This window comes from Salmo salar, chromosome ssa15 (assembly GCF_905237065.1).
Source record: "Salmo salar chromosome ssa15, Ssal_v3.1, whole genome shotgun sequence".
In the NCBI taxonomy this organism is placed as follows: Eukaryota; Metazoa; Chordata; class Actinopteri; order Salmoniformes; family Salmonidae; genus Salmo; species Salmo salar.
In genome coordinates this window covers 69,826,164-69,845,622 of record NC_059456.1, presented here as the reverse complement: position 1 = coordinate 69,845,622, position 19,459 = coordinate 69,826,164, and the positions used below count along the sequence as shown (strand labels likewise).

General features: G+C 41.5%; 1 protein-coding gene across 11 annotated transcripts in view; it reads left to right on the top strand.

The window, feature by feature from the left end:
- LOC106572224 (myelin transcription factor 1) overlaps nucleotides 1-17,524 on the top strand; it is a 31,903-nt gene extending 14,379 nt beyond the window's left edge. For 8 of the 11 annotated variants that reach the window (XM_014146217.2, XM_014146216.2, XM_045696003.1 and 5 more), the window contains exons 12-23: nucleotides 4,211-4,419; nucleotides 5,215-5,439; nucleotides 9,176-9,330; nucleotides 9,542-9,604; nucleotides 9,967-10,035; nucleotides 10,514-10,576; nucleotides 10,699-10,782; nucleotides 10,960-11,184; nucleotides 12,271-12,362; nucleotides 15,713-15,816; nucleotides 15,981-16,124; nucleotides 16,298-17,524. In XM_014146217.2, the coding sequence (XP_014001692.1) occupies nucleotides 4,211-4,419; nucleotides 5,215-5,439; nucleotides 9,176-9,330; nucleotides 9,542-9,604; nucleotides 9,967-10,035; nucleotides 10,514-10,576; nucleotides 10,699-10,782; nucleotides 10,960-11,184; nucleotides 12,271-12,362; nucleotides 15,713-15,816; nucleotides 15,981-16,124; nucleotides 16,298-16,441 (1,577 nt within the window). In that variant the 3' untranslated portion in view covers nucleotides 16,442-17,524. The remainder of the gene's footprint in view (nucleotides 1-4,210; nucleotides 4,420-5,214; nucleotides 5,440-9,175; nucleotides 9,331-9,541; nucleotides 9,605-9,966; nucleotides 10,036-10,513; nucleotides 10,577-10,698; nucleotides 10,783-10,959; nucleotides 11,185-12,270; nucleotides 12,363-15,712; nucleotides 15,817-15,980; nucleotides 16,125-16,297) is intronic. The other 3 variants (XM_014146221.2, XM_014146219.2, XM_014146220.2) reach the window with 3 other exon arrangements.
- The last annotated feature ends 1,935 nt before the right edge of the window (nucleotides 17,525-19,459 follow it).

Genomic DNA, 19,459 nt, shown 5'->3' with positions numbered 1-19,459 from the left:
GTGCCAGGAAAATAACCTCTCCCTCAACGTCAACAAAACAAAGGAGCTGATTGTGGACTTCAGGAAGAAGCAGAGGGACCACAACCCTATCCACATTGACGGGACCGCAGTGGAGAAGGTAGAAAGCTTCAAGTTCCTCGGCATACAAAACACTGACGAGCTGAAATGGTCCACCCACAGAGACAGTGTGGTGAAGAAGGCGCAATAGCGCCTCTTCAACCTCAGGAGGTGGAAGAAATTTGGCTTGGCCTCTAAGACCCTCACAAACTTTTACAGATGTACAATTAAGAGCATCCTGTCAGGCTGTATCACCGCCTGGTACTGCACTGCCCGCAGCCGCAGGGCTCTCCAGAGGGTGTTGCGGTCTGCCCAAAACATCACTGGGGTCACACTGCCTGCCCTACAGGACACCTACAGCACCCGATGTCACATGAAGGCCAAAAAGATCATCAAGGACATCAACCACCCGAGCCACAGCCTGTTCACCCCGCTAGGGGTGAAGGCAAGGTCAGTACAGGTGCATCAAAGCTGGGACCAAGAGAATGAAAAACAGCTTCTATTTCAAGGCAATCAGACTGTTAAATAGCCATCACTAGCCGGCTACCACCCGGTTACTCAACCCTGCACCTTAGAGGCTGCTGCCCTATATACATAGACATGGAATCACTAGTCACTTTAATAATAGAACACTAGTCATTTTAATAATGTTTACATACTGCTTTATTCATTTCATATGTATATTCTGTATTCTATTGTACTGTATTTTAGTCAATGCCACTCCGACATTGCTCGTCCTAATATTTATATATTTCTTAATTCCATTATTTTACTTTTAGATTTGTGTGTATTGTTGTCAATTGTTAGATATTACTGCACTGTTGGAGCTAGGAACACCAACATTTCTCTACACCCTCAATAACATCTGCTAAATATGTGATCAATACAATTTGATTTGATTTGTTGGGTCATAGTGCAGTTGAAAAGCAAATGATAGTCCCACTAAGCGCGAACCAGATGGGATGGCGTATCGCTGCAGAATGCTGTGGTAGCCGTGCTGGTTAAGTGTGCCTTGAATTCTAAATAAATCACACAGACAGTGTCACCAGCAAAGCACCCCCACACCATCACACCTCGTCCTCTATGCTTCACCGTGGGAACTACACATGCAGAGATCATCCGTTCACCTACTCTGCGTCTCACACAGACACAGCGGTTGGAACCAAAAATCTCAAATTTGGATTCATCAGACCAAAGGACAGATTTCCACCGGTCTAATGTCCATTGCTCATGTTTCTTGGCCCAAGCAAGTCTCTTCTTCTTATTGGTGTCCTTTAGTAGTGGTTTCTTTGCAGAAATTCGATCATGAAGACCTGTTTCACGCAGTCTCCTTTGAACAGTTGATGTTGAGATGTGTCTGTAACTTGACCTCTGTGAAGCATTTATTTGGGCTGCAATTTCTGAGGCTGGTAACTCTAATGAACTTATCCTCTCCAGCAGAGGTAACGCTGGGTCTCCTTTCCTGTGGTGGTCCTCATGAGAGCCACTTTCATCATAGCACTTGATGGTTTTTGCGACTGCACTCAAAGTTCTTGATATTTTCACGATTGACTGACCTTCATGTCTCACCTTCTTGCCACAAATGAACTTTTAACGAGGCAGACTTGTTAATTTAAATAAATTCCAGGTGACTACCTCATGAAGCCTGTTGAGAGAATTCCAAGAGTTTGCAAAGCTGTCATCGAGGCAAAGGGTGGCTACTTTGAAGAATCTCAAACATAAAATATATTTAGATTTGTTTAACACTTTTTTGGTTACTACATGATTCCATATGTGTTATTTCATAGTTGTGATGTCTTCACTATTATTCTACAATGTAGAAAATAGTAAAATAAAGAAAAACCCTGGAATGAGTAGGTGTATCCAAACATTTGACTGGTACTGTATGTACATTTGCAAAGATTTCTAAAAACAGGTTTTCACTTTGTCATTATAAGTTATGGTGTGTAGATGGGTGACAAAAAAACACACCATCTAATCCATTTTGAATTGAGGTTGTAGAACAAGGGGTATGAATACTTTCGGAAAGTATTCAGACCCCTTGACTTTTTCCACATTTTGTTACATTACAGCCTTATTCTAAAATGTGTTAAATTGTTTTTCCCCCCTCATCAATCTACACACAATACATCTTACCGACAAAGCAAAAACAGATTTTTAGAAATGTTTATTTGTATAGAAAATTAAAAACAGAAATATTATGTTTACTTAATCATTCAGACCCTTTACTCAGTGCTTTGTTGAAGCACCTATGGCAGCGATTACAGCCTAATGTAAGGGTGTGTGCTGGTGGCAGGGAAGTCAGGCGCAGGAGAACAAACTTGGTATAAAACAGAGCAGCTTAATAAGTGTTAAAAAAAACTCTGAAAACCAAAATATACAAAATAATACAATTGGGTACAAAACCGTCGCACACCAGAACATATCTTGCACATAGCTTACAAAACAAACAATCACCGACAAGGACAATGAGGGGGAACAGAGGGTTAAATACACAACATGTAATGAATGGGATTGGAACCAGGTGTGATACAAGACAAGACAAAACCAAAGGAAAATGAAAAGAGGATCAGCGATGGCTAGAAGGTCGGCGACTTCGAACGCCGCCCGAACAAGGAGAGGGACCAACTTTGGCGGAAGTCGTGACACCTAAATTCTGCTTGAGTATGATGCTACAAGCTTTGCACACCTGTATTTGGGGAGTTTCTCCCATTCTCTGCAGATCCTCTCAAGCTCTGTCAGGTTAGATGGGAAGTGTTGCTGCACAGCTATTTTCAGGTCTCTCCAAAGATGTTCATTCGAGTTCAAGTCCGGGCTCTGGCTGGGCCACTCAAAAACATTTAGAGACTTTTCCTGAAGCCACTCCTGTGTTGTCTTAGCTGTGTGCTTAGGGGTCGTTGTCCTGTTGGAAGGGGAACCTTTTCCCCAGTCGGAGGTCCTGAGCGCTCTGGAGCAGGTTTTCATCAAGGATCTCTCTGTACTTTTCTCCGTTCATCTTTGCCTCGATCCTGACTAGTCTCCCAGTCCCTGCCGCTGAAAACATCCCCACAGCATGATGCTGCCACCACCATGCTTCACCGTAGGGATGTTGCCAGGTTTTCTCCAGATGTGACGCTTGGCATTCAGGCCAAAGTGTTCAATCTTGGTTTCATCAGACCAGAGAATTTTGTTTCTCATGGTCTGAGAGTCTTTAGGTGCCTTTTGGCAAAGGCAGTGGCATCCATCTGGCCACTCTACCATAAAGGCCTGATTGGTGGAGTGCGCAGAGATAGTTGTCCTACTGGTAGGTTCTCCCATCTCCACAGAGGAACTCTAGAGCTCTGTCAGAGTGACCATTGGGTTCTTGGTCACCTCCCTGACCAAGGCCCTGATCCCTTGATTGCTCAGCTCTAGGAAGAGTCTTGGTGGTTCCAAACTTCTTCCATTTAAGAATGATGGAGGCCACTGTGTTCTTGGGGACCTTCAATGCTGCAGACATTTTTTGGTACCCTTCCCCAGATCTGTGCCTCGACACAATCCTATCACGGAGCTCTACGGACAATTCCTTCAACCCCATGGCTTGGTTTTTGCTCTGACATACACTGTCAACTATGGGCCCTTATATAGACATGAATATGCCTTTCCAGATCATGTCCAATCAATTGAATTTACCACAGGTGGACTCCAATCAAGTTGTAGAAACATCTCAAGGATGATTAATGGAAACAGGATGCACCTGAGCTCAATTTCGAGTCTCATAGCAAAGGGTCTGAATACTTATGTAAATAAGGTATTTCTGTTATTATTATTTATATATATATAAATTAGAAGAAAAAAAAATGAAAAAATGTTTTTGCTTTGTCATGGGGTATTTTGTGTAGATTGCTGAGGATTTTGTTTTCTAATCCATTTTAGAATAAGGCTGTAATTCAACAAAATGTGGAAAAAGTCAAGGGGTCTGAATACTTTCCGAAGAAATGATGATGATCTTGGCATTTGTTGAATTTCTGTTGGAAACCATTCCTTAACTACCAAAACATTACTTTAATTTGTTACGTCAGTGTTCATGAGAGAAATTGGTTGGTTATAGGGAGAACTGTAATGGTAGCTTGGTGCATGTTCAACTGGGAGGATGAATTCTCATTTGGACTTCCACCCTCTCTCTCCTCCACAGCTAAACCATTCCCTAAGGCCTCGTCCCCAAGCCACAGCATGTCAGGAGAATATGCAAAGAGCAGCTCCTCCTCGTCCTCCAGCGGCTACGATTACTCCCATGATGCCGAGGCTGCTCACATGGCTGCCACTGCCATCCTGAACCTGTCCACGCGCTGCTGGGAAAGGCCCGAGAACCTTAGCACCAAACAGCAGGACGCAGCCGGCAAGGTAGGCCGCCTCTCTGCTACCCAGCCCAGCCTATCCTTTTGGTGTTGGTAGTTGACTTTACAAAGTCTTTCCCTCTTGAAAGTATTTATTGGACTCACTGCATTACTTGACCATGCACTTTCTGGCGAATCAACCTGATCTTGAGAACTTCTAACTTTTGTCATCAGTGTACATAAATATACAGGTGTCGGATCTAAATTTGACCTATATTGTCACAGCAAAATTATCCTGCAGCAACAGGATTTGAACGTTTAGTCCATAATGTTTCTTGATCTGTGGTTAGGCTATTAGCTGGCCAAAAGTAGGCTACATGAAAAGTTCAATACTGTTAATATAACCACGTATTAGTGTTTCTTTTGTGTGAATTTATGTAAATCAGAAGCTCATCTGCAGGAATTTTCCTGAGCTTCTGCGAGAAGCCCAGGAAAAGTCTCATTAACAAAATAGTGATCAAATTAGGATCCTACATCTGTACACACTAGAGGAGGTTGGTGGCACCTTAATTGGGGAGGATGGGCTCATGGTAATGGCTGGGGTGTAATCAGTGGAATGGTATCAAATGCATCAATCACATGAATTCCATGTGTTTGATGCCATTCCATTTACTCCTTTCCAGACATTATTATGAGCCGTCCTCCCCTCAGCAGTCTCCACTGGTGCACACACACACACACACACACACACACACACACACACACACACACACACACACACACACACACACACACACACACACACACACACACACACACACACACACACACACACACGCTAACATAGTCCTTGTACCTTCAGGAAATTGATATTGAAGTGGATGAGAATGGGACACTGGACCTGAGCATGAAGAAGCCCATCAAGAGGGAAGGGATACAATCACCAGACCCATCTTTATCCTCCTCCTCTTCCTCGCAGCACCCGGGAGGTGTTCCCTTGTCCCAGGCCCACCTGCAGGAGGAGTGGGAAGGGCCTCTGGACTTCACCAAGCCAAACTGTCCCAAAGAGGGGGAGGAGCAAGATGAGGTAACCGCATAACGCCAAGTCCGCAAATAACACCAAACCATTGGAATTATGATAATGTTTTAGTCTTGAGAGAGGTTACCCGCTGGGCACAAACTGGGAAAATACATTGGATTTGAAAAAAGTAATCAACCTTTTTTTTGTGCATTATTTTACAAGGTAAGTTGACTGAGAACACATTCTCATTTACAGCAAAGACCTGGGGAATAGTTACAGGGGAGAGGAAGGGGGATGAATGAGTCAATTGGAAGCTGGGGATGATTAGGCGGCCATGATGGTATGATGGCCAGATTGGGAATTTAGCCAGTACACCAGGGTTAACACCCCTACTCTTACAATAAGTGCCGTGGGATCTTTAGTGAACACAGAGAGGACACCCGTTTAACTTCCCATCCAAAAGACGGCACCCTACACAGGGCAATGTCACCAATCACTGCCCTGGGGAAAAGGGATATTTTATTTAGACCAGAAGAAAGAGTGCCTCCTACTGGCCCTCCAACACCACTTCCAGCAGCATCTGGTCTCCCATCCAGGGACTGACCAGGACCAACCCTGCTTAGCTTCAGAGGAAAGCCAGCATCAGGATGCAGGGTGGTATGCTGCTTTTGAGGAAAACATTTTAAACCACAGGATTATGTCATCATGGTAACCAATTTTCAACATAGACAAACCTTGTATTAAATATGTTGAAGTTGTACCTTTGAAAGAACGTCAGATCTTCAACGTAATATCCACTATAAGAAAAATGTATAGGCTGGGCAGCACCTCCTACTGGAGAGTTGATCCATCTACAGCCATCCTTTCAGTCTCCCATCCAGGATTTTAATAAAGCCCAATCCTGCTTAGCTTAGATTTTGTCACTGACTAGTACCAATGTGCTATCGTGAGAATAATTGTTGCTATCGCGTTGTGCTATCGTGAGAATAATTATCGAAGTCATTCCAAATGTGTAGGTTCAACAGAGCAAATACAGTATAACCATACTTTATCAATTATACATCATCAATGATGCTATTTAGGCCTGTATAGTATTTGGGAAGTCATCAACAGCTATTCAGCACAGGATTCAACTACATATAGGCCTAGAGTTTAGTTAATTTCAAATGGAATCTACAAGTTGATAATAAATATGTTGGATTCACGTCTCCTTCTCAACCAAAAACAAAAGTTAAAGAATTTGATTGAATCAAATCAAACTCCATTTAAAGTTTTATTTGATTTAGTCCTATTCTTTAACTTAGATTTTTGGTTGAAATGGAGACGTGAATCCAACATGTAAATTATTAATATGTAGACAAACTGGAATTAAGCCAGACTCAGTGGCACAGATGGATTCGGAAAATATTCAGACCCATTGACCTATTCCACCTTTTGTTACTTTACAGCCTTATTCTAAAATGTATTAAATATTTTTTCCCTCATCAATCTACACACAATACCCATAATGACAAAGCAAAAACAGGTTAAAAAAGAATTTGTGCCCCCAATAAAAAAAAAAAAATGAAATATCACATTTATGTACGTATTCCAAATCAAAGCCACATTTTATTTGTCACATGCGCCAAATACAACAGGTGTAGACCTTACAGTGAAATGCTTACTTACAAGCCCTGAACCAACAATGCAGTTTTAAGAAAAATGCCAAAAGAAAAATAAGAAATAAAAGTAACAAATAATTAAAGAGCAGCAGACCCTTTACTCAGTACTTTGTTGAAGCACCTTTGGCAGCGATTACAACCTTGAGTCTTCTTGGGTATGACGGTACAAGCTTTGCACACCTGTATTTGGGGAGTTTCTCCCATTCTTCTCTGCTGATCCTCTCAAGCTCTGTCAGGTTGGATGGGGAGTGTCGCTGCACTGCTATTTTCAGGTCTCTCCAGAGATGTTCGATCGGGTTCAAGTCCGGGCTCTGGCTGGGCCACTCGAGGACATTCAGAGACTTCCCGAAGCCACTCCTGCGTTGTCTTGGCTGTGTGCTTAGGGTCGTTGTCCTTTTGGAAGGTGAACTGTCGCCCCGGTCTGAGGTCCTGAGCGCTCTGGAGCTGGTTTTCATTAAGGATCTCTCTGTACATTGCTCCGTTCATCTTTCCCTTGATCTTGACTAGTCTCCCAGTCCCTGCCGCTGAAAAACATCCCCACAGAATGATGCTGCCTCCACCATGCTTCACTGTAGGGATGGTGCCAGGTTTCCTCCAGACGTGACATTTGGCATTCAAGCCAGTCTTGGTTTATCAGATCAGAGAATCTTGTTTCTCATGGTCTCAGAGTCCTTTAGGTGCCTTTTGACAAACTCCAAGCGGGCTGTCCTGTGCTTTTTACTGAGGAGTGGCTTCTGTCTGGTCACTCTGCCATAAATGCCTGATTGGTGGTGGTTTTCCACCACCAATCAGAGATGGTTGTCCTTCTGGAAGGTTCTCACATCTTCACAGAGGAACTCTGATAGACAGTTGTTGGAATGTATAGACAGTTGTGTGCCTTTCCAAATCATGTCCAATCAATTGAATTTACCACAGGTAGACCACAATCAAGTTGTAGATACATCTCAAGGATGATCAATGGAAATAGGATGCACCTGAGCTCAATTTCGAGTCTCATAGCAAAGGGTCTGAATACTTATGTGAAAAAGGTATTTATGATTTGTATTTTTAATACATTTGCAAACATCTCTAAAAACCTGTTTTTTGTTTTGTCATTATGGGGTATTGTGTGTAGATTGATGAGGGGAAAAAAATAATTGAATCCATTTTAGAATGAGGCTATAATGTGGAAAAAGTCAAGGGGTATGAATACTTTCTGAATACACTGTATCCAAGCAGAAGATACATCTGCTTCAAAAGTTGATATTTGGGTGCGTTGTCAACCAAACACAATTCAATATTACTTTTGTAAGACAGTAAATAGCCTAATGGGCTATCTTACAAACTAATGTAACAGTATTTATTCAACCTTAAAATGTGTAACGTCCATAGCCACATTTTCAGCTTACTGTAACAATAAATTACTTATTATGTAATCATAGAAAGTGTGCATGTTCAGGGTTGCAGGTATGTGGAAATCTTCACAATTGCTATAATAATCTGCACTGAATCTCAAAAGGCATTGATCACTTGCACCATGTACTTTAATGTAATCTCAACTAACTACAATCCAGGTCATTTAGTTGTGCTATTAGATGATGCACAGTGGTAACACATTGTTGTTTAAATAAACACAATATCTAACATTCTACTCCCATTTGAACTTTGGTGTGCTTTTAAATGATTGAAAGCGCAGTGATAACATATTTACAGTAGGTCACAACTTTACCAACAATTTGACATTGATTTTCCATTAGAATTTTGTTGTGCTTTTAGATGGTTGAAAGCATAGTGATAACACATTGGGAATTCAACAAACTTGTGGCTGTCTTTTTGAGTGGGTGAAAATATGTTGGAATCACATTGATCAACATATCTACCAACTATTACCTAATTCTCCACGGTCAAATGATGTGGTGTACCCAGTGGGTGGTGTGTGTTCTAGCCCCAGCTTCCAGTGATGAACCAGAATTGGAAATATGGTGAGGCGAGACTTGTGTGACTATGTTCTGATTGCATGATTATTTTATGCTGGAGCTGCAATCTTTGTAAAATTGCCTTTTTGTCTCAATGGAACATCCTGGTAATGAATCAGGGATGGATGAAATGACAAGCTATAATCTCTCTCCATCCTTACCTGTGTTTGTTTTACCTTCCTCCAGATGGACTTTGTGGCCCACTCCTACACCTCCTCTGATGCAGAGGATGATGACATCGCTCAGGAGAGCATGGAGGACAGGAAGTACCCAGGCGAGGTCACCACGTCCAGCTTCAAGGTCCAGTTCTCGCCCAAAGACTGCAAGAAAGAGGTTCTACTGTAAGTGTGCTCTAAAATATCTCCAGTCCAGCATTCATAACAACATTATAAGAGAAAAAGCATCCCAATTTTAATCTTAAAATTTCTATCTATGGAGTACTCTAATCTCAAGGCTGACACATAACTATTATAAAGGACATAGTTCAAAGTAGTACTGCCATCCACCCTCACGCTGTTTTCAATTAATTAATTAATTTCCAATTATCTCCAGATGTCCCACCCCAGGTTGTGATGGCAGTGGGCACATCACTGGAAACTACGCTTCTCATCGGAGGTATGACACAGCCCCACTCCCCTGCATTTCAACCAATGCAGTCGGTAGCGCTGTTTCACATTTTCCGTCTTACAACTACATACAACTGCATTTATAGTGTTTTTCAGGCACTGATTCTGAATGTCAACTAATCTACACATCTTCATTACAAATCCAGAACTTTCAATAATGACTATATTCTATTGCTCTCTTATCCTGTGCTACGATGAATCCTGTAAACAATATTCATTGTTATGATTGGGATCGAGCCCTTTCCTTTATTCTGCCCCTTATTAAATGACTTCACAATATCCTCTCCATCACTCTCCTTCCCTCTCTCTCTCTCCGCCTCTTTCTCTCTCTATATTTTCCATTTCTTCCAGTCTGTCAGGCTGTCCTCTTGCTGATAAGTCTCTTCGGACCCTCATGGCTGCCCACTCTGCTGAACTTAAGTATGTCTGTGCTTGTATTCCCCCTTCCATCCTTCCTTCCTTCCAACCCAGGGGTAACTCTGCTCATGGAGTGCTGCATGCATGTGCATGCATTAGTTCCAGTTCAGCTCCAACACATCTACAAACCTAACTGTTGTCTGACTTGAAGATCATGATTAGTCAAGGATTTTAATTAGGTGTGTTAGTGCTGGGCTGAAATAAAAGCCTGCACACACTGTGGCCCTCCTGGACCAGAGATCCCTATCCCTGTTCTAACCCTACTTTATACTGACATGACTGAACCCTGCTGATCTTTGTATTGTCACCACAATGTGCAGGGATGCGTCTTCCTCTGCTGCGATCTCCTGTATCAAACAAATTGCTATCCTATAGAGAAAGAGTGTTAGCTACTTATATGAGAAACGCTTTCATATGTTCTTTACATTTTCAATGCTATGCTCACATGACTTGTGCTGACCTCTGTCTGGTTGACCCCCAGGTGTCCAACCCCTGGATGCGATGGATCAGGTCACATCACTGGAAACTACGCCTCCCATAGAAGGTACACACAGATAGTTTATTGCTTTTGTTTCTATTTTTATTTCATCCTAGACAATCCTACTGCAAGATAGTCTAAAAAGGACTGTATTTGAATCCTTATTTTCCTCTCTATGTCTCTGTCAGTTTGTCTGGATGCCCTCGTGCAAAGAAAGGTGCTGTCAAGACAACACCCACCAAGGACGACAAGGAAGACTCTGAGCTTTTAAGGTTGGTCCACGACAAACCATTTGTTTTCTTTTCTTTACGATCCACAAAATGGATTGCCCTTTATTTGGCCCACTAGCTCTCAAACGAAATACTGATTGCTTTCCTCTCTCTCTCTCTCTCTCGCTCTCCTTTCTCCTCTCCTTCACTGTCGACCCTGGCTTCCCCCCCCTCCATTAGTAGATGCCCGGTGCCCGGCTGTGACAGCCTGGGCCACATCAGTGGGAAGTATGCCACCCACCGCAGTGCCTATGGTTGCCCCCTGGCAGCGCGGCGTCAGAAGGAGGGGCTCCTCAATGGCTCTCCTTTTTCCTGGAAGGCCTTTAAGACTGAGGGACCCACCTGTCCCACCCCCGGCTGTGATGGATCAGGACACGCCAATGGCAGCTTCCTCACACACCGCAGGTATTACGCTCAATCAAATTCAAATAAAGGTTTTTGTTTGTGTTCTTACAAACACAATACAAACAGCTGGGCCTAAACATTAAATATTAGTAACCTACAGTGCCTTCAGAAAGTATTCATACCCCTTGACTTGGGTATGTCTGTATCAGCTTTGCACATCTGGATTTGGGGATTTTCTCCCATTCTTCCTTGCAAATTTTCTCAACCTCTGTTAAAATATATGGGGAGTGGTGGTGAACAGCAATCTTCAAGTCTTTCCACTGATTTTCAATGAGATTCAAGTCTGGGCTTTGGCTGGGCCATTCAAGAACCTACATATTCTTGTTCTGAAGCCATTCCAACGTTGCTTTGGCTGTATACTTGGGGTCATTGTCCTGTTGGAATGTACATCTTTGCCCTCAGTCGTAAATCGTTTGCACTCTGAAACAGGTTCTCATCAAGCATTTGCCTGTATTTGGCTCCATTCATTGTTTATTTTATCCTTACCAGTCTCCCAGTCCCTGCCACTGAAAAGCATCCCCATAGCATGATGTCACCACCATGCTTCACAGTAGGGATGGTGTTAGACAGATGATGAGCTGTGCCTGTTTTTTTCCAGATATAGCGCTTCGCATTCAGGCCAAAGAGTTCTATTACATCATCTTTTGCCTTGTGCTTTCAGTCTTTCACGTGTCTTTTTGCAAACTCCAGGCATGTGGTCATGAGCATTTTTCTCAGGAGTGGCTTCCGTTTGGCCACTTTCCCATAAAGCCCAGACTGGTAAAGTGCTGTAGAGACTGTTGTCCTTCTGGCAGGTTCTCCCATCTCAGCCAAGGAACTCTGTAGTTATGTCAGAGTGGTCACTGGGTTCTTGGTCACCTCCCTGACCAAGGTCCTTCTTGCCCGGGTGCTCAGTTTGATCATTCGGACAGCTCTAGGCCGATTTTATCTAGACAGGTTTTTAAAGCATGGCAAAACATATTGTGTAAAGAGAACTGATAGTTTATTTTATTTGAATATGCTAACTAGTAGTTAGTCACATTGGCCCTATTCTAGCAGCGCTCCATCACCAGCCTCATTTCTCTTTTCCTCTTCTGTTGTTCCCAGTCTCTCTGGTTGTCCCAGAGCCTCCGCTAATAAGAAGAGAAGCAGGTTTCCTGGAGACGAGTACATTACAGCAAAGTTCAGGGCCAGCGATGGTAAGTCTGGACATAACTTAAAAGCTTCATCTGACAGTAAAAAAATATATATAAAAAAAAAATCAACCCATCTTCTTTCGAGGACAAAAATGGCTTTTTTTGTTTATACAGATTTTTTGTTACATATACATTTTACATATTACATTTTACATACTACATAAATACTTTTATATACAGCATTTACCTGACAAAGATATTTATATAAAGATATTTACAGTTGAAGTCGGAAGTTTACATACACTTAGGTTGGAGTCATTAAAACTCGTCTTTCAACCAATTAACAAACTATAGTTTGGGCAAGTCGGTTAGGACATCTACTTTGTGCATGACACAAGTCATTTTTCCAACAATTGTTTACAGACAGATTATTTCACTTACAACTGTATCACAATTCCAGTGGGTCAGAAGTTTACATACACTAAGTTGACTGTGCCTTTAAACAGCTTGGAAAATTCCAGAAAATGTTGTAATGGCTTTAGAAGCTTCTGATAGGCTAATTGACATAATTTGAGTAAATTGGAGGTGTACCTGTGGATGTATTTCAAGGCCTACCTTCAAACACAGTGCCTCTTTGCTTGACATCATGGGAAAATCAAAAGAAATCAGCCAAGACCTCAGAAAACGAATTGTAGACCTCTACAAGTCTGGTTCATCCTTGGGAGCAATTTCCAAACGCCTGAAGGTACCGCGTTCATCTGTACAAACAATAGTACGCAAGTATAAACAAAAAAGCCAGACTACGGTTTGCAACTGCACATGGGAACAAATATCTTACTTTTTGGAGAAATGTCCTCTGGTCTGATGAAACAAAAATAGAACTGTTTGGCCATAATGACCATTGTTATGTTTGGAGGGAAAAGGGGGATGCTTGCAAGCCGAAGAACACCATCCCAGCCATGAAGCACGGGGGTGGCAGCATCATGTTGTGGGGATGCTTTGCTGCAGAAGGGACTGGTGCACTTCACAAAATAGATGGCATCATGAGGGAGGAAAATGATGTGGATATATTGAAGCAACATCTCAAGACATCAGTCAGGAAGTTAAAGCTTGGTCGCAAACGGGTCTTCCAAATGGACAATGACCCCAAGCATACTTTCAAAGTTGTGGCAAAATGGCTTAAGGACAACAAAGTCAAGGTATTGGAGTGGCCATCATAAAGCCCTGTCCTCAATCCTATTGAAAATTTGTGGGCAGAACTGAAAAAGCGTGTGCGAGCAAGGAGGCCTACAAACCTGACTCAGTTACACCAGCTCTGTCAGGAGGAATGGGCCAAAATTCACCCAACTTATTGTGGGAAGCTTGTGGAAGGCTACCCGAAACCTTTGACCCAAGTTAAACAATTTAAAGGCAATGCTACCAAATACTAATTGAGTGCATGTAAACTTCTGACCCACTGGGAATGTGATGAAAGAAATAAAAGCTGAAATTAATCATTCTCTCTACTATTATTCTGACATTTCACATTCTTAAAATAAAGTGGTGATCCTAACTGACCTAAGACAGGGAGTATTTACTAGGATTAAATGTCAGGAATTGTGAAAAACTGAGTTTAAATGTATTTGGCTAAGGTGTATGTAAACTTCCGACTTCAACTGTATATCTTTGTCAGGTGTGTGCGTGTGTGCGGTGTGTGTATATACACCGTACCAGTAAAAAGTTTGGACGCCTGCTCATTCAGGGGATGGCAGATAGCCTAGTGGTTAGAGCGTTGGGCCAGTAACCGAAAGGTTGGTGGATCAAATCACCGAGCTGATAAGGTTAAAATCTCTCATTTTGCCCCTGAACAAGGCAGATAACCCACTGTTCCTAGGCCATCATTGTAAATAAGAATTTGTTCGTAACTGACTTGCCTAGTTAAATAAAATAATTGTGAAAAATAAAGTGTTTTTCTTTATTTTTACTATTTTCCACATTGTAGAATAATAGTGAAGACATCAAAACTATAAAATAACACATATGGAATCACGTAGGAACCAAAAAAGTTTTAAACAACTCAAAACGTATTTTATATTTGACATTTTTCAAAGTATCCATCCTTTGCTTTGATGACAGCTTTGCACACTCTTGGCATTCTCTCAACCAGCTTCATGGAGGTAGTCACCTGGAATGCATTTCAATTAACAGGTGTGCCTTGTTAATTTGTGGAATTTCTTTCCTTCTTAAGCACTTACACTGCCCCGGTCAAGAGTAAGTGCGTTATTGTGAAGTGGAAATGTCTAGGAGCAACAATGGCTCAGCCGCGAAGTGGAAGGCCACACAAGCTCACAGAACGGAACCTCCAAGCGCTGAAGCACATAGCGCGTAAAAATTGTCTTTGACTCACTATCGAGTTCCAAACTGCCTCTGGAAGCAACGTCAGCATAAGAACTGTTCGTTGGGAGCTTCATGAAATGGGTTTCCATGGCCGAGCAGCCACACACAAGAACTAAGATCACCATTGGAAACACATTCTCTGGAGTGATGTATCACGCTTCACCATCTGGCAGTCCGATGGACGAATCTGGGTTTGGCGGATGCCAGGAAAACGCTACCTGCCCCAATGCATAGTGCCAACTGTAAAGTTTTGTGGAGGAATAATGGTCTGGGGTTGTTTTTCATGGTTCGGGCTAGGCCCCTTAGTTCCAGTGAAAGGAAATCTTAACGCTACAGCATACAATAACATTCAAGACAATTCTGTGCTTCCAACTTTTTGGCAACAGTTTGGGGAAGGCCCTTTCCTGTTTCAGCATGACAATGTCCCCGTGCACAAAGCAAGGTCAATTCAGAAATGGTTTGTCGAGATCGGTGTGGAAGAACTTGACTGGCCTGCAGTGCCCTGACCTCAACTCCATCGAACACCTTTGAGATGAATTGGAACTCCGATTGGGAACTAGTGCTCTTGTGGCTGAATGGAAGTAAGTCCCCACAGCAATGTTCCAACATCTAGTGGAAAGCCTTCCCAGAAGAGTTAAGGATGTTATAGCGGCAAAGGGGGGACCAACTCCATATTAATGCCCATGCTTTTGGAATGAGATGTTCGACGAGCAGGTGTCCACATACTTTTGGTCATGTTGTGTACATACATACACATTCGATTTTACTCCGGTATACATTATATGTAGTGTTTTCAATAATAATAATTTATCTGACAGTTTGTGCATAACGGCACAAATCCTAATTTTCATTTAATTCAAATTTCCATTGATGCCAATTGGAGACTAAGTGAAAATTCCACTTAAGTGGAAGTTAGGATTTGTCCCAACATGAAAAGTAGGTCAAGTCTTGTCCAGTAAAACTGGATGATCTTCAATTATGTTTGACTGTTGCTAGTTGTTTTATTGTTTCTAACTGGTTTGCTATTAATTATTCAGTTCTGGATAATGATGAAGATATCAAGCAACTGAACAATGAGATCAGGGAACTCAGCGAGTCCAATTCAGAGATGGAGGATGATATGATGAACCTGCACACACAGGTTAGTCTGCCACTTGTTAACAATAACCACTAAATACTGTCTTGACGTTCCTAATTCAATTAGAAATAAAAACAATGATTGTATAGAGAGTTTGTGGCAGTTATTGACTTGTTTGTGGCTAACTGAAGAACCGTGGTTGATTGGTTTGTGGTTCTCTGCTCCAGATCTCATCCATGGAGAATAACCTGAAGAGTATGGAGGAGGAGAACAAGCAGATCGAGGAGAGAAACGATGCCCTGTACATGGAGCTGTCTGGCCTGAGCCAAGCTCTGATCCGCAGCTTGTCCAACATCCGGCTGCCACACATGGTGAGTTACACACATGGATGGATCACTCAGAGCATGCACATGCACATACACACAAACACTTTCTCTTAGAGAGAAAATGTTGACATAACCTCAGTTTTACACATCTACATGCATAAACGTGCATTTTCTAATTACACACACTTTATCTAACGTGTTACTTGTGTTTACTTCAGCAGGAACCTATGTCGGAGCAGAACTTCGATACCTACGTGGACACCTTGACCCATATGTTCTCCAATAAAGATTGCTACCAAAACCCGGAAAACCGCGCTGTGTTGGAGTCCATCAACCAAGCAGTAAAAGGCATCGAAGTATAGTCTCTCAAAGGGTGATGAAGAGGCTAAATGGAACATATGAAAGAGAGAGGGAAAAGAGGCAAGAGAGCCGGGTGACATGGTGTGTGGGACTACAAAACCCAACAACTGTACAAAACCCAACAACTATAAATACTTTTGGAATATACTGTAGACCTGATTTTTCTTGTATTTGTTTTGGAGAAAATGTGTCCATTTCACATTGCTCCCCCTCCCTGTTTGCATGAAGGTTATCAGGATCAATGGACACACGTGTGTATGGATGAGTACGGAAGTTTCAATTATGTCTTGAGTGTTCTTGAGTGCATTGGAGTAAAACTGTGTTGGTGTGGGTGTTTAGGAACGTTTTGAGGGGTATAATAAAAAAGCCACTAATGGTTCAGAACGGACTAAGAATGCAGTATACTGGCTCCAATACCCCATCATACAATACTCTCCTAAATAGTGTACATGTATTCCAACCCCATTGAGTAATGTTGATAGTATTTATGAGCGTAGATGTTGCACTTCCAGCGTATAGTTTTTAGTTTCATTACTATTGTTGTGTATGAATTTGAGTCTTAAAAATGTCTGTTTAAATGTATTATTTATTCATGTTGTGTTAATTTAGCTTATTTATTCAGCATTTATTTATTGACCTATTTATTTATTTTTACAAAACAAAATGATACTGAAGACATTTTTAAACAGCGATTGAGAGGAGTTTTCCTCTGCATTGTTGAAAAATAGGAAATATTTTAAAATATCAACTATAAATTGTTTTATATATCTTATTATTTATTTGAAATACTGGGATCTTTTTTAAGTGCAAATATTTTATAACCGACAAGTTTTGATAATTTTTTAAAGATTTTTCTTTTGTTTATATTATTTATTTTATTCCATAAAGTATTTTGAGACACCTTGCAATGAACTGGGAGAAATGTGTACGTATTTAATATTTATTTGATAATGAAGAACAAAGTGAATGGAGATGTTGGTGTATATTTATTTTGTATTGTCTATGTGTTAGTGATGATGGCTGTGTATGGATTAGTCTTTGCCCATATGTTGATATTGAAATAAAGAAAACCTGTGCTAATATAACTAAGCATCATGGAATGTCACAATTAATTATGATTGTGAGTAATTATTGTAAAAGTGTATATGAATATTGTTTATGGCTACAGATATGTTGTGGAATGGTTGTGGGATACAACAATTGAAAGGATGAGGACTGAGCCAGATATACTATGCTGAACAAAAATATAAACGCAACGTGCAACAATTTCAAAGATTTTACTGAGTTCCAGTTCATATAAGGAAAAAAGTAAATTGAAATAAATCCTGTGAATGTTGTCCCACTCCTCTTCAATGTGCAAAGTTGCTGGATATTGATGGGAACTGAAACACGCAGTCGGTCCAGAGCATCCCAAACGTGCTCAATGGGTGACATGTCTGGTGAGTATGCATGCCATTGAAGAACTGGGACATTTTCAGCCTCCAGGAATTGTGTACAGATCCTTGCGACATGGGGCCGTGCATTATCATGCTGAAACGAAGTGATGGCAGCGGACGAATGGCACGACAATGGGCCTCAGGATCTCGTCAAAGTATCTCTATGCATTCAAATTGCCATCGGAAAACTGTAATTATGTTCATTGTCTGTAGCCTATGCCTGCCCATACCATAACCCCACCACCACCATGGGGCACTCTGTTAACAATGTTGACATTAGCAAACCGCTTGCCCACACCACACCATACACACTGTCTGCCATCCCGATACAGTTGAAACTGCAGTCCGTTCAAGACCCTGGTGAGGACGACAAGCACGCAGATGAGCTTCCCTGAGACAGTTTCTGCAGAAATTCTTTGGTTGTTTCATCAGCTGTCCGGGTGGCTGGTTTCAGACGATCCCACAGGTGAAGAAGCCGGATGGAGAGGTCCTGGGCTGGCATGGTTACACATGGTCTGCGGTTGTGAGGTCGATTGGACATACTGACAAATTCTCTAAAACGACATTGGAGGCAGCTTATGGTAGAGAAATGAACATTCAATTCTCTGGCAACAGCTCTGGTGGACATTCCTGCAGTCAGCATGCCATCTGAGGCATTGTGCTGTGTGACAAAACTGCATATTTTAGAGTGGCCTTTTATTGTCCCCAGCACAAGGTGCACCTGTGTAATGATTATGTTGTTTAATCAGCTTCTTGATATGCCACACCTGTCAGGTGGATGGATTATATTGGGAAAGGAGTGGTGTAAACAAATTTGTGCACAACATTTGAGAGAAATAAGCTTTTTGTGCATATGGAACATTTCTGGGATAAGAAACATGGTAGCAACACTACATGTTCGTTTATATTTTTGTTCAGTATAAAAAACATTCTGTACTATATCTTTGACTAAGCTACTTTCTCTGTGCCTCTAATGACATCTGTTGGCAGGTTCAGGAAATAAGAACCAAATATACTGAGATCGTTCCACTTTATGATAAAAGTATCAAACTTGGTACACTAATACTAGATACCTTCAGGAACATTTTAAAGATTGGAGGCAATCTGGATTTCCTGTTAGAAGAAAATAGAGTAAAATCATTCCAAACAATATACAATTTTTTTTGTAATGTTATCTACCCACTAACTAAACCCCACAGATAATATAGACAATAATTCTGAGCACAAAAAATACCCTTAAGACCTTAATGGGGGTCATATTGAGGCAATTTTGACCATAGTCCAATGGCTACAGGAAAAACTAGTGGACTTTGTGATAGAGCAACCAAATTTCATAAACAGTTGGGGCATGTCTAAAGAAGTATTTTGGGCTATAGTGCCATCACAGATTTTTTCCATAACCCCCCTGGCAGCAATTTCTAATATGGGCACCAACCTGGCATATGGGCCATATTGAACTAGATTCACTTGGCCATATCTTCATAAATAATTGCTACATACAGCCCAATGATGGCTTAAAATGTTTGAACAGAAAATGTAAAAAAATGTAATCTTAAAATGTCTGGAAACACAATAAAATGGCCC